We start from the raw sequence: 13,289 nt of genomic DNA, 5'->3' as shown, positions 1-13,289 counted from the left end.
CTTCACCTACCTATTGATGGTGTTGGTTTGCGTGGGAGAGCTATCATATTCGTCAAATCGTCGTGTGAATCTTTGTTTACAAAAGCAGATAAGTCGTTTTGAAAATTTTGTCTTGATTTATGACTAGGGGCAACTTTTCTGAATTTTGTGGGCCGTGTAATATTGCGATGGGGTTCACCTCTGCTTCAAAAATAGTTATTCTTACTAAACACCGCTTGAAAAAGCTTTTATTTGATTTAAATCAACATGGTGCAGCACTCATTTCAGTCATAGGCGATTGCTTATCCGGCATACCCCAAATCTCCTCGGCATACGCAATATTTTACTCAATCTCTCAACATCTTACTCTCATTCTCTCTCTCGGGACGGTAGAAAATGCGACGTAAACAAAAATATGCACGTTCCACGACAACAAGATGCCAGATGGTATTATTCATAATCATTTTTATTTGGTTGAGAAGATATATTTACTCATCCAAATTTCTTCCAAACACTTCAAAACAATATCTTTTCCACCTTTTGAAATCGAGAGAATTATAAATAACATGATAGCGTCAACGTATTAGACAGTTTTCCTATTAACGATGAAGGATTATCTTCATACTAAAATAAGACTTATGGCCTTTTGGCAGCACTGTACAGCTAGAAGTTCTTAGGCCGAGGTGATTTTTTGTTCGGTTTGAGGATACATTTTTAAATGTATTCCAATATGTTTATATAAAATCTAGTGATACGAACAATTACAAAAGATTGAAGTGCGTGAGTTTAGCATTATTGTGTGGTGATAAACAGCCTGAAGCAATGGTTGTATCGAGCACTGTGACGATTTTCAGGTAGGTGTTTATTTGATGATACCGTTTTGTAAAAGTGGAAAGAATCACTCCGGCTCAGTGGTGTTGCAACGAAGAGCAAAAGTTTGAAGTCTACATTTTTATTTTCTATAATTGGATCGATTAGGAGTGAAATAAATGGTTGAAAAATATTGAGTATTGTGCGAGATAAGTAGGAGACTTTTTTAAAATGATCAATCTTAAACCTACGGCTACTAAACAGTATAAATCATTAGCTTTCTGTGCAGTGAGCCGGGAATGGGGTCCATAGGCCCAAGTAGTGATTTACCCTAATTATTGAAATGTTACTTTTAAGTTTAATTTCAGTTTTATTATCCAATTGAGACAGACCCTAAGAAAGATTCCTGTGTGGCAGTAAAATTGTACTTGGTGTTATTTTATTATGAAAAGGCAATATCTGATTGACAGGGTTCGTAATGCTCACTCAATCTCAGGAGCACAGGATGCTCCCTCACCAAAATTTTCGGGGAGAAATCGCTTTTCGGGAAAGAAAAGCAGCCTGGAGAGTCATAACCATTTTTCGCTCACTTCGATTGCCGCCAATCGTTGGTTTGCTCTTTTTCTTTCATATCCGAGTCTTTTCGTGACATCATCAATGCAAATTGTAGTAGCTTATGTGGAACAAATAACTTAATGCTTTCATACAGATAGCGTGGTGGTGTGGCTAGAGTAAGCGTATCCCTACGGCTATTATTGTTACTATTCTCGGTTCGAATCCCGGCGTGGCCATACAATTTTGTAATTGTTCTGCGATATTTCTCGCGGAAAGTGAGTGAGAGATAAAAGTGATGAAACGAAAAGAGGGATTTTCATCTAATAGGCAAGATTTTCGTTTATCTTCCAAGGCATATTCTAGGAAAAAGATTGATGGGTGAAAGATGATCCTCAACATAAACAACGAAAAAATATTCTCCCTTGGCCCGAAAAATGCTTACTTTGGTCTCATTGAAAAGAAAAGTCAAAACCCTGCTTATTGATTTTTGAAAGCATCAAAGTAAGCTTGATATGAACATTAACGGAGATCCACCAAGATGTTAATCAAAGCAATCGTGGTTCCAAAGACGTACATCCAGGTATTAGAACGTCGGCTCCAGGAGCACGTACACCTCAATTTGGGATATTTGTGCCATCGCCTTCACAGCCTTTTTATCACACACCTGACGGAAAAGGCAGAATACACAAAAATGACAGGAATGTGCATGGGAGAACAAAGGTCAAGTTGGGAAAAGGCCCTTGAAGAGGGAATACAACGCATAAGCGTACAAGAGCTTATATAGCTCCTTACCACAACGGATTATGAACAACAAAATACTTTGAAGGTACGGGTTTCTGAAGGTTCAGGTTTCTGAAGTCAATTTCACTAAGTAAGTGTTTACCAAATATTTGGAAACGCAAATGTGCATAGACTGGGCAGTTACATATCAGATGATAAGAAGTTCCATAATCAGATTCACAACTATCACAACAGGTGATTCAACGCGTTGAATATTTGCCAGGTGATAGTTCAAACACTTCTAGATGGCAACTCAGCAAAGATTGGGTCAAAATGAGTATATTTCCATATATTTTTTGACTCTTTTGAAATCATTGTGATGACCCGATCATTTTTGAGGTTATGAGCAGAAGGAAAACAAACATGTATTTACATATGACGAATTCTCGGGAACTTATTCAAAAGGACGTATGTGATTTTGTAAACAAAGATTGAGACGTCGATTTATCCAATCTGATGGGACTCCCACGCAAACCAACACCACCAACAGGTAGCCGAAGGCTTCCCCTACCTGTCTGTGGCGATGGTATGCGTGGGAGGGCTATCAGATCGGACAAATCGACGTTTGAATCTTTGTTTACAAAATCACATACGTCCTTTTGAATAAGTACCCGAGAATTGCACATTAGTGTGCGAGCGCTGAACGTCACTCATCTCTATTGCATCATTAATCATTTTAGCCATGGCGCAACCCATTACTCTCATAATTGAGTAATTTCAAAGCAGCGTGCTAGAATTGCATTTTAACCGCCAAAATGTAGGCAATTTGCACTGCATTTACAAGATTAATTCGAATTCAACATATTGAATCGAAAAAGGCATAATAACCATTTAGTTTTGTTTAACAATATATTTTTTTTCTCCACAGGTCATCGTCGGAAAATAAAGCTATACAAAATGAGAGAAGTCTCGATCTCGTGGATTCTCCTGAGAGATCTCAACACTCAGTGTCGATTAGTCAACAACCTACAAAGCCGATCAGTCCACAGCCGATTTCACAATTCAAAGCGATTGCTTACAAAAAATATTTGCACATTCATCGAAATTGGCACATCTATCTCACCATGTCTACTCTCCCGATCGTAGCAACGATTCTGTCCTTTATACTTAGCGGCGGTTACTCCTTGAAACACTATAGTGCTGTCAATCTACACCATTCCTCGGTTCAACAAGCATTTGCAGTTATTATCCTGAATGGAAACGACCGTCCGGTCGTTCTTGAGACCATCAAAAATGAAACCTACTTCCGCGATTTGGACCTGGTGCTGTTAGAAGAGCAAAATATTGATGATTATCTACTGCAAGAGTCGCAACGAAATATAATGCGCTATCGTCACAACTTGGTTGCAGCCGTTGAGTTCAACGTGTCCCAGGGAAGCCTGAAGATACTTCATAACAACAACCTATTGCACAGTTCAGGAATTGCCAACAATATTGGGAGCAATTTGCTCCTGCATTATTACGGCTATCCAAGAGTTGAGGTTCTGGTGAAAAACAGTCCATCCACCAGAAGAATGCAGTTGGATTCAATCACGCCGTACGTGTTTACAGAAGCGATCTCATTAGGTAAGCTTTTTCTCAGGTTCTTGTATCTATATTTCATGGGATCGCATCCAGATACAATCGTAGTAATCCAGTAAAGCACGGATAATTAAAGGGAATAATGGTTGACCCAATATTTTTTTTACACGATTGGTATTCTTCAACTTCCCGGTTAACCTGATTTTTCACAGCTTTTGAAATATGTACCACCTGAATTTTCTTTGATTTTTTGTGCATTTTTTCATGGGGTTAACTCATAGTTTCGTCAACGCTAAAGATCGTAATCAACTAAAACCTACCCGTTTAAAAAAAGAACCGGGTGTATCAGGCGCTGCATACCAGCTTAAAAAAACAGCAGCGAATAATCAGCGAGAGAATACGGACTGAAACAATCGACAAGGCCACAGCGACGAAAAGGGACTAGCGATTGGAAACTTGGTTTGTGGAACTGAAAATCTCCCAACTTCATCGGGAATACACGCATACTCGCCAATGTGTTCGAGGACCGTGGATTCGGCATCGTAGCGCTGCAGGAGGTTCGTTGGAAGGGATCAATGGTGCGGCAACACACACGAGCATGGGAACAGCTTTACCATATACCAAAACTCCTGCGATCGTCATTGAGAACGGACGTAATTAATTATTCGCTTTCAATCTAAGTAGTGCACCGCGAAGGCAGTTGACCGTAACGTTGACCGTAATTCTGAATGAGAAAAATGCAAGGAAATTAGTTGAAAACATGAAGGAATTAGCAGATGGAACACCGATCAGCTGGGATACCAAACGGAATACGTCCCGCGCTGTCGTTGTCTGTCGGGAGCTCGCAATCGATACTGAAGACGATATAAAAACAAAACAAAAACAAACAAACACACAAGGTGTGACTGAAGTTAAACAAATCAGCAGAATGAACGACGACAAAAAAACGAAATTCAACACCGGAGTCGTGATCCTCACGTTCTCCCAGCCTTCACCACCAGAAAAACTGAAAATTGGATACCGCGTTTGCAGAACCGAAAAGTACTACCCCCGACCAACGCAATGCTACCGGTGTTACGAGTATCAGCACAGTAAATTTTGCAAAAAAAAAGAACGCTGCCGAACCTGTGGCGAAAAGGCACATCTGGAAAGTGATGAATGCTCGAAAGAAATAAAGTGCATAAACTGCGACGAAAATCATATCTCGACCAGCAAGGCATGTCCAATTTTCAGGCAAGAGCAGCAAATAATAATAAAAACGGACAAAAACATTTCATACACCGCAGCCCGGAAACAACTTATCAACAACAACGAAAAATCAAGTTACGCAAAAGTTACAGGCGATGTCCAAACCATTGTCGAAAATGCAAGAAAACAGTGGGAAAAGGAGCTGGAGGAGAAAATGAGCTTTATCTCGGAAAAAATGAAAGTTATCTCGGAACGAATGGAAGCGCTCAACGAAAAAGAAGCAAATATTAAAAACTGGTATAAATACCTCAAAGATAAAGAAAAGAATATAAAGATCACTGAAGAGAAAATGCAAAAAGATATCGAAGAAATGAAAACGCACTGTGGCAAGCTAACAAACGAGCTGCAGAAAAAGGATGAATTAATAGAAAAACTAACAAAAAACATTGAGCCGCAGACCCAGAAAACGATCACAACTAAAGACAAACATGGAAAAAAAATTAACACGTACGTCCCCAACCCCCATTTTACGACAAAACTCAAAATTCAAAACCACGCTGCTCAGCCAATTTCTAACGGATTTTCAAGCAATCTTCTGGAATCGATCACAAAATTCCTATAGTTTTAGGAACCGAGGTCAATTTTTGTGCAATGGCCATGGTTCCGGAGATATTCCGGAGAGTACTGGGGTTACCTCCTCCCGGAAAAATGGTCACTGGCAGATCGACTTCGAAATCCATCGAGCGACATGTCAAACTTCATGATTTTGCAAAACAAGTACACTGGAGTACATTTCAACGACTTTCGATCGAATTGTCCACCCACCGGGTGCTTCCAGGGCCTGGTTCCCTTGGGGAAGTGGCCAATATCCGTCCAATCTTGGAACCCATCTTGCGACATATCAAACTTCATGATTTTGCAAAACAAGTACACTGGAGTACATTTCGGCGACTTTCGATCGAATTGGCCACCCTCCGGGTGCTTCCAGGGCCTGGTTCCCTTGGGGAAGTGGCCAATATCCGTTCAATCTTGGAACCCATCTTGCGACATGTCAAACTTCATGGTTTTGCAAAACAAGTATACTGAAGTACATTTCGGCGATTTTCGATCGAATTGACCACCCTCCGGGTACTGCCAGGGCCTTGTTCCCTTGGGAAAGTGGTCAATATTCGTCCAATCTTGGAACCCATCTTGCGACATGTCAAACTTCATGATTTTGCAAAACAAGTACACTGGAGTATATTTCGGCGACTTTCGATCGAATTGGCCACCCTCCGGATGCTTTCAGGGCCTGGTTCCCTTGCGGAAGTGGCCAATATCCGTTTAATCTTGGAACCCATTTTGCGACATATCAAACTTCATGATTTTGCAAAACAAGTACACTGGAGTACATTTCAACGACTTTCGATCGAATTGTCCACCCACCGGGTGCTTCCAGGGCCTGGTTCCCTTGGGGAAGTGGCCAATATCCGTCCAATCTTGGAACCCATCTTGCGACATATCAAACTTCATGATTTTGCAAAACAAGTACACTGGAGTACATTTCGGCGACTTTCGATCGAATTGGCCACCCTCCGGGTGCTTCCAGGGCCTGGTTCCCTTGGGGAAGTGGCCAATATCCGTTCAATCTTGGAACCCATCTTGCGACATGTCAAACTTCATGGTTTTGCAAAACAAGTATACTGAAGTACATTTCGGCGATTTTCGATCGAATTGGCCACCCTCCGGGTACTGCCAGGGCCTTGTTCCCTTGGGAAAGTGGTCAATATTCGTCCAATCTTGGAACCCATCTTGCGACATGTCAAACTTCATGATTTTGCAAAACAAGTACACTGGAGTATATTTCGGCGACTTTCGATCGAATTGGCCACCCTCCGGATGCTTTCAGGGCCTGGTTCCCTTGCGGAAGTGGCCAATATCCGTTTAATCTTGGAACCCATTTTGCGACATATCAAACTTCATGATTTTGCAAAACAAGTACACTGGAGTACATTTCGGCGACATTCGATCGAATTGGCCACCCTCCGGGTGCTTCCAGGGCCTGGTTCCCTTGGGGAAGTGGCCAATATCCGTTCAATCTTGGAACCCATCCTGCGACATGTCAAACTTCATGATTTTGCAAAACAAGTATACTGAAGTCCATTTCGGTGATTTTCGATCGAATTGGCCACCTTCCGGGTACTTCCAGGGCCTGGTTCCCTTGGGGAAGTGGTCAATATTCGTCCAATCTTGGAACCCATCTTGCGACATGTCAAACTTCATGATTTTGCAAAACAAGTACACTGGAGTATATTTCGGCGACTTTCGATCGAATTGGCCACCCTCCGGATGCTTTCAGGGCCTGGTTCCCTTGCGGAAGTGGCACATATCCGTTTAATCTTGGAACCCATTTTGCGACATATCAAACTTCATGATTTTGCAAAACAAGTACACTGGAGTACATTTCGGCGACATTCGATCGAATTGGCCACCCTCCGGGTGCTTCCAGGGCCTGGTTCCCTTGGGGAAGTGGCCAATATCCGTTCAATCTTGGAACCCATCCTGCGACATGTCAAACTTCATGATTTTGCAAAACAAGTATACTGAAGTCCATTTCGGTGATTTTCGATCGAATTGGCCACCTTCCGGGTACTTCCAGGTAGACCTGTGCGCTGATTGATATTTTACCGGCGGTGTCGTGATAGATCATTTTCAGGCAGCAGCGGCGGCGTCACGCCGTTAGTGATCAGCGGTGGAGTGGATCGGCGTAAACCAGTTCAAGCGCCAAAATTTCTTCAGAAATTCATCAAGGAATTCTTCCAGAAGTTCCTCCACTAGTTTTTTTTAAAAAGATCGTCAAGAAATTCCTTTGGACATTCCTCCGTAAGTGCCTCTGGGAAGTTACTCCAGAAACTCCTCTTTGATTTCGTCTGGAAGTTCCTTCAGGAATTCCTCCGGAAGCTATTTTAGAATTCATCTGGAAGTTCCTCCAGGAGTTCCTCCGGAGGTTCCTCCGAGAATTCCTCCGGTAGTTTCTCCAGGAATTCCTCCGAAGGTTTCTCCATGAATTCTTCCAGAAGTTCCTCCAGGAATTGCTCCGGAAGTTCCTCCAGGAATTCCTCTGGAAACTGGAATTGACCACCAAATTTCTGGAGGATTTTCCGGATTCCTGGAGGAATTTCCTGGTGGAGCATATTGGATAAATCCTGAAGGAACGTCCGGACGAATTCCCGGAGGAACTTCGGCAGGAATTCCTGAAGGAACTTCCGGAAGAATTCCGGTACGAATTTCCGGAGGAATTACTGAAGGAACTTCCAGAGGAATTACTAGAAAAATTTCCGGAGAAAGTATTGGGGAAACTTCCGGAAGAATGAATGTAGGAACTTCTAAAGGAATTACTGGAAGAACTTCCGGAGGAATTCCTGGAGAAAATCCCGGAGGAATAACTGGAACTTCCGGATGAATTCCTGGAGGAACTTCGGGAGGAATTCCTGGAGGAAATTCCGGAGGAATTCCTGGAGGAAATTCCGGAGGAATTCCTGGAGGAAATTCCGGAGGAATTCCTGGAGGAAATTCTGGAGGAAATTCAGGAGGAATTCCAGGAGGAAATTCCGGAGGAATTCCAGGAGGAAATTCCGAAGGAATTCCAGGAGGAAATTCCGAAGGAATTCCAGGAGGAAATTCCGGAGGAATTCTTGGAGGAAATTCCGGAGGAATTCCTGGAGGAAATTCCGGAGGAATTCCTGGAGGAAATTCCGGAGGAATTCCTGGAGGAAATTCCGGAGGAATTCCTGGAAGAAATTCCGGAGTAATTCCTGGAGGAACTTCCGGAGGAACTCATGGACGAACTTCCGGATGAATTCCTGGAGGAACTTCCGGAAGAATTCCTGGAGGAACTTCCGGAGGAATTCCTGGAGGAACTTCCGTAGGAATTTTGTGGAGGAACCTCCGTAGGAATTCCTGGAGGAACTTCCGTAGGAATTCCTGGAGGAACTTCCGTAGGTATTCCTGGAGGAACTTCCGTAGGAATTCTTGGAGAAACTTCCGTAGGAATTCCTGGAGGAACTTCCGTAGGAATTCCTGGAGGAACTTCCGAAGAAATTCCTGGAGGATCTTCCGTAGGAATTCCTGGAGGAACTTCCGTAGGAATTCCTGGAGGAATTCTTGGAAAAGCTTCCTAAATGAACTTCCAGACGAAATCCGGGAGGAGTATCTGGAAGAATTTCCCAGAGGCACTTATGGAGAAATATCTGGAGAAATGTCCAAAGGATTTCTTGACTTTTGAAAAAACTCGTAGAGGAACTTCTGGAAGAATTCCTGGAGATACTTCTGAAGAAATTTTGGCGCTTGAAACTGGTTCACGCCGAACCACGCCGCCGCCAATCACCAAAGGCGTGATGGCGCCACACCGCCGCCACTGGCTGCAAATGATCTATCAGGCCACCGCCGGCAAAATATCAATCAGCGCATGGAAGTACCCGGAAGGTGGCCAATCCGATCGAAAACTACCGAAATGGATTCCAGTTTACTTGTTTTGCAAAATCATGAAGTTTGACATGTCGCAAGATGGGTTCCAAGTTTGGACAAATATTGGCCACATCCCCAAGAGAACCAGGCCCTGGAAGTACCCAAAGAGTGGCCAATTCAATCGAAAATCGCCGAAATGTACTCCAGTGTACTTGCTTTTCAAAATCACGAAGTTTGACATGCCGCAAGATGGGTTCCAAGATTGAACGGATATTGGCCACTTCCCCAAGGGAACCAGGCCCTGAAAGCATCCGGAGGGTGGCCAATTCGATCGAAAGTCGCCGAAATATACTCCAGTGTACTTGTTTTGCAAAATCATGAAGTTTGACATGTCGCAAGATGGGTTCCAAGATTGGACGAATATTGACCACTTTCCCAAGGGAACAAGGCCCTGGCAGTACCCGGAGGGTGGCCAATTCGATCGAAAATCGCCGAAATGTACTTCAGTATACTTGTTTTGCAAAACCATGAAGTTTGACATGTCGCAAGATGGGTTCCAAGATTGAACGGATATTGGCCACTTCCCCAAGGGAACCAGGCCCTGGAAGCACCCGGAGGGTGGCCAATTCGATCGAAAGTCGCCGAAATGTACTCCAGTGTACTTGTTTTGCAAAATCATAAAGTTTGATATATCGCAAGATGGGTTCCAAGATTGGACGGATATTGGCCATTTCCCCAAGGGAACCAGGCCCTGGAAGCACCCGGAGGGTGGCCAAATCGATCGAAAGTCGCCGAAATGTACTCCAGTGTGCTTGTTTTGCAAAATCATGAAGTTTGACATGTCGCAAGATGGGTTCCAAGATTGAACGGATATTGGCCACTTCCCCAAGGGAACCAGGCCCTGGAAGCACCCGGAGGGTGGCCAATTCGATCGAAAGTCGCCGAAATGTACTCCAGTGTACTTGTTTTGCAAAATCATGAAGTTTGATATGTCGCAAGATGGGTTCCAAGATTGGACGGATATTGGCCACTTCCCCAAGGGAACCAGGCCCTGGAAGCACCCGGTGGGTGGACAATTCGATCGAAAGTCGTTGAAATGTACTCCAGTGTACTTGTTTTGCAAAATCATGAAGTTTGACATGTCGCACGATGGATTTCGAAGCCGATCTGCCAGTGACCATTTTTTCCGGGAGGGAGGTAACCCCAGTACTCCCCGGAATATCTCCGGAACCATGGCCATTGCACAAAAATTGACCTCGGTTCCTAAAACTATAGGAATTTTGTGATCGATTCCAGAAGATTGCTTGAAAATCCGTTAGAAATTGGCTGAGCTGCATGGTTTTGAATTTTGAGTTTTGTCGTAAAATGGGGGTTGGGGACGTACGTGTTAAATGTGACAAACCGATCGAATCATCTCCCGACAGAGAAACCAGAGAAGGCACACCAAGAAGGAAAAGCAACCGAATAAACAACAACAAACAAAGAAAAACGGATTCCTCAGACATGGAAACAGAGGAATTAAACGACGATAACTGATAATAGCAACAATAAAATCAAATCTGAATATGACCACGCTTATACAATGGAACTGTAACGGTATATGGAGCGAACACGCAGAACTTTAACTACTAATAAGTGAACATCAGCCTCTTTTTCTGGCCATACAAGAAACCAAGACAAATCCCAAGACAGCTTTTAATATAAAAGGATACAACTCGATATTTCAGCATCGACCATCTGGTCAAGGAGGGGTAGCTATGCTTATAAAGAAGGGAATCCCTTTCACCCCAGTACAAATACAAACAGACCTGGAAATCATCGCTATAGAGGTAAATACACCCTTCAAAATGACAATCGCTTCAATATACATTCCGCCAAATATAACATTGGATACTAAAGAATTTGACAAAGTGCTATACACTTTACCGAAGCCACTAATAATGGCCGGTGACCTTAACGCTCACCACGCGCAATGGGATTTGAAACACCAAGATTCCAGAGGTAAAGAAATTATCAAAATAATAGAAGACCATGGATTATTAATGATGGCCAAACAAGCCAAAAGAAACGATATGAACAGCACATCAGCAATCTATGTAACAATATGCAGCCCTGAACTAGAAGCAAAATTAGATGGGATCATAATAAACGACCAGCATAGCAGCGATCATTTTCCTATTTAAATAGAAACTCGTCAGGTTAACTGCTCTAGAAAACAACACCCCAAATGGAAAATCGACTCCGCGGACTGGAAAAAATTCGAATAGATTCTCGAATAAACCCAACTGGGGAATACTCAATAGAAGATCTGACTACTTACATCAGACATGCCGCACTAGCATCAATCCCAAGAACATCAGAAGTGGTATCAAAAAAATCCGTACCCTGGTGGAATAACAATACCCGGGAAGCAGTGAAACAAAGGCGAAAATCTCTCAGAAAATTAAAAGACACACCTATTGACCACCCTGATTACCAAATGATCCACGACAACTTTCGTAAACACAGATACGAAGCAAGGAAAATCATCGAAGAAGAGAAACAGAAATCGTGGGAAAAATTCACTTCTGAGATAAATGAACTCAACCCCAAAAGAAGTTTGGTAGATCAGAAGCATATCAGGAAAAAAATCATCAGAAAACATCTGGACGATAACATCAGATAATAACAACATAACTGACCCTCAACAGATTGCGGAACACCTTGCCAAACACTTCACCAAAGAATCATCAGACAGCCACTCACCTTCATTACTAAAAAGAATGCTGAAGAACAGCAGCCAATCAATTTCCCCACAGCAAGATATTTACTGTACAACAAGGAATTTACTTTGGAAGAGCTTATATACCATATGGACACACTGAAAGGATCCTCACCTGGTCCTGATGACATCCACAATCAAATGCTGAAAAGACTTCCACTATTTATCAAGAAGAAATTACTTGCATCATACAATAACATTTGGATCAATGGAATATTCCCCAACACCTGGAGAGAATCTCACCTAATCCCAATCCCTAAACCAGGAAAACACACAAACGATCCAAAAAATCTTCGACCCATATACCTTACAAGGTGTGTGATGAAACTTTTCGAAAGAATGGTCAATCGCAGACTAATGAACAAACTCGAAAATAAATCAGTCCTGGGACCTAATCAATTCGCTTTCCGGAAAGGAAAGCAAACAACTGATCCCCTTACAGAGATAGAAGACATATGCACCCAAGCCATAAATGAGAAAAAACACGCAGAACTTCTTTTCCTGGACTTAGAAAAGGCATACGATAGAACCTGGCGCTATCTGATACTAAAAAATCTGTCAAAAGCTGGCATAGGGGGACACATGGCTACCTTTTGCCAAAAGTTTCTCGAAGAAAGACGTTTCAAAGTGCTTTATCAAGGGCATTTCTCCTCTGAACAAATTAAAAAAAAACGGAGTACCACAAGGATCAGTACTTGCTGTCACATTCTTCCTAGTTGCTATCAATAGCATAAACGATTGGATACCCAAAAACACCATTATCAAACTATATGCAGACGACATCACCATCGCCGTAATCACAAGATGCGCCAGATGGACCCGCTTTAAGATACAAAAAATCCTAGACCGAATTAAAGACTGGTGCACTGAAACTGGATTCACCATCTCTACTCAAAAGTCGTCAATTATGCACATTGGAAACCGGAAAAAACTTCTAAAACAGCCTCCTGCCATACTTGATAAAGAACCAAATAAACTAACAAAAAATACAAAACTGCTAGGAATATGGCTAGAACACAAACTCAACTTCAATTTCGGAGCAGATCGAAGATCATTACTTCGGATATTAAACACCACGAATCATACACATTTTTGAAATTTTACATGAACAATTTTCCACGCTGGGGGAGGGACGTATCTAAAAATGATCAAACCTGTCCCCGTGGTATTTGGACAGCCCCTTTCTTAATGATGGGCGATATGTAAAGACGCGTGATCGGGTGGTGGACGATCAATGTGAGAATGATGA

At 42.6% G+C, this 13,289-nt stretch overlaps 2 protein-coding genes across 2 annotated transcripts in view; both read left to right on the top strand.

The window, feature by feature from the left end:
- LOC134226164 (ATP-binding cassette sub-family A member 2) overlaps window positions 1–13,289 on the top strand; it is a 122,855-nt gene that overhangs the window by 69,645 nt on the left and 39,921 nt on the right. The window contains exon 4 of the mRNA XM_062706759.1: window positions 2,993–3,690. Within this exon, the coding sequence (XP_062562743.1) occupies window positions 2,993–3,690 (698 nt within the window). The remainder of the gene's footprint in view (window positions 1–2,992; window positions 3,691–13,289) is intronic.
- On the top strand, window positions 3,701–11,423 carry LOC134226166 (uncharacterized). The gene is made up of 2 exons (XM_062706762.1): window positions 3,701–5,340; window positions 10,704–11,423. Exons 1-2 carry the CDS (start codon window positions 4,406–4,408, stop codon window positions 10,813–10,815), a joined length of 1,047 nt encoding a protein of 348 aa, XP_062562746.1. The 5' UTR covers window positions 3,701–4,405; the 3' UTR covers window positions 10,816–11,423.

The sequence above is a fragment of the Armigeres subalbatus genome, chromosome 3, assembly GCF_024139115.2.
Source record: "Armigeres subalbatus isolate Guangzhou_Male chromosome 3, GZ_Asu_2, whole genome shotgun sequence".
Classification (NCBI taxonomy): Eukaryota; Metazoa; Arthropoda; class Insecta; order Diptera; family Culicidae; genus Armigeres; species Armigeres subalbatus.
Note: the sequence above shows the minus strand (reverse complement) of the source record. Positions and strands in the feature narration are given on the sequence as shown.

Excerpts from the sequence above, each read along its gene's own strand:
- LOC134226166 (XM_062706762.1), top strand. The coding sequence starts at position 4,406 with ATGAAGGAATTAGCAGATGGAACACCGATCAGCTGGGATACCAAACGG. Across the intron at positions 5,341-10,703 it reads CATGGAAAAAAAATTAACAC|AGAAACCAGAGAAGGCACAC; the intron begins GTACGTCCCCAA and ends ATCTCCCGACAG.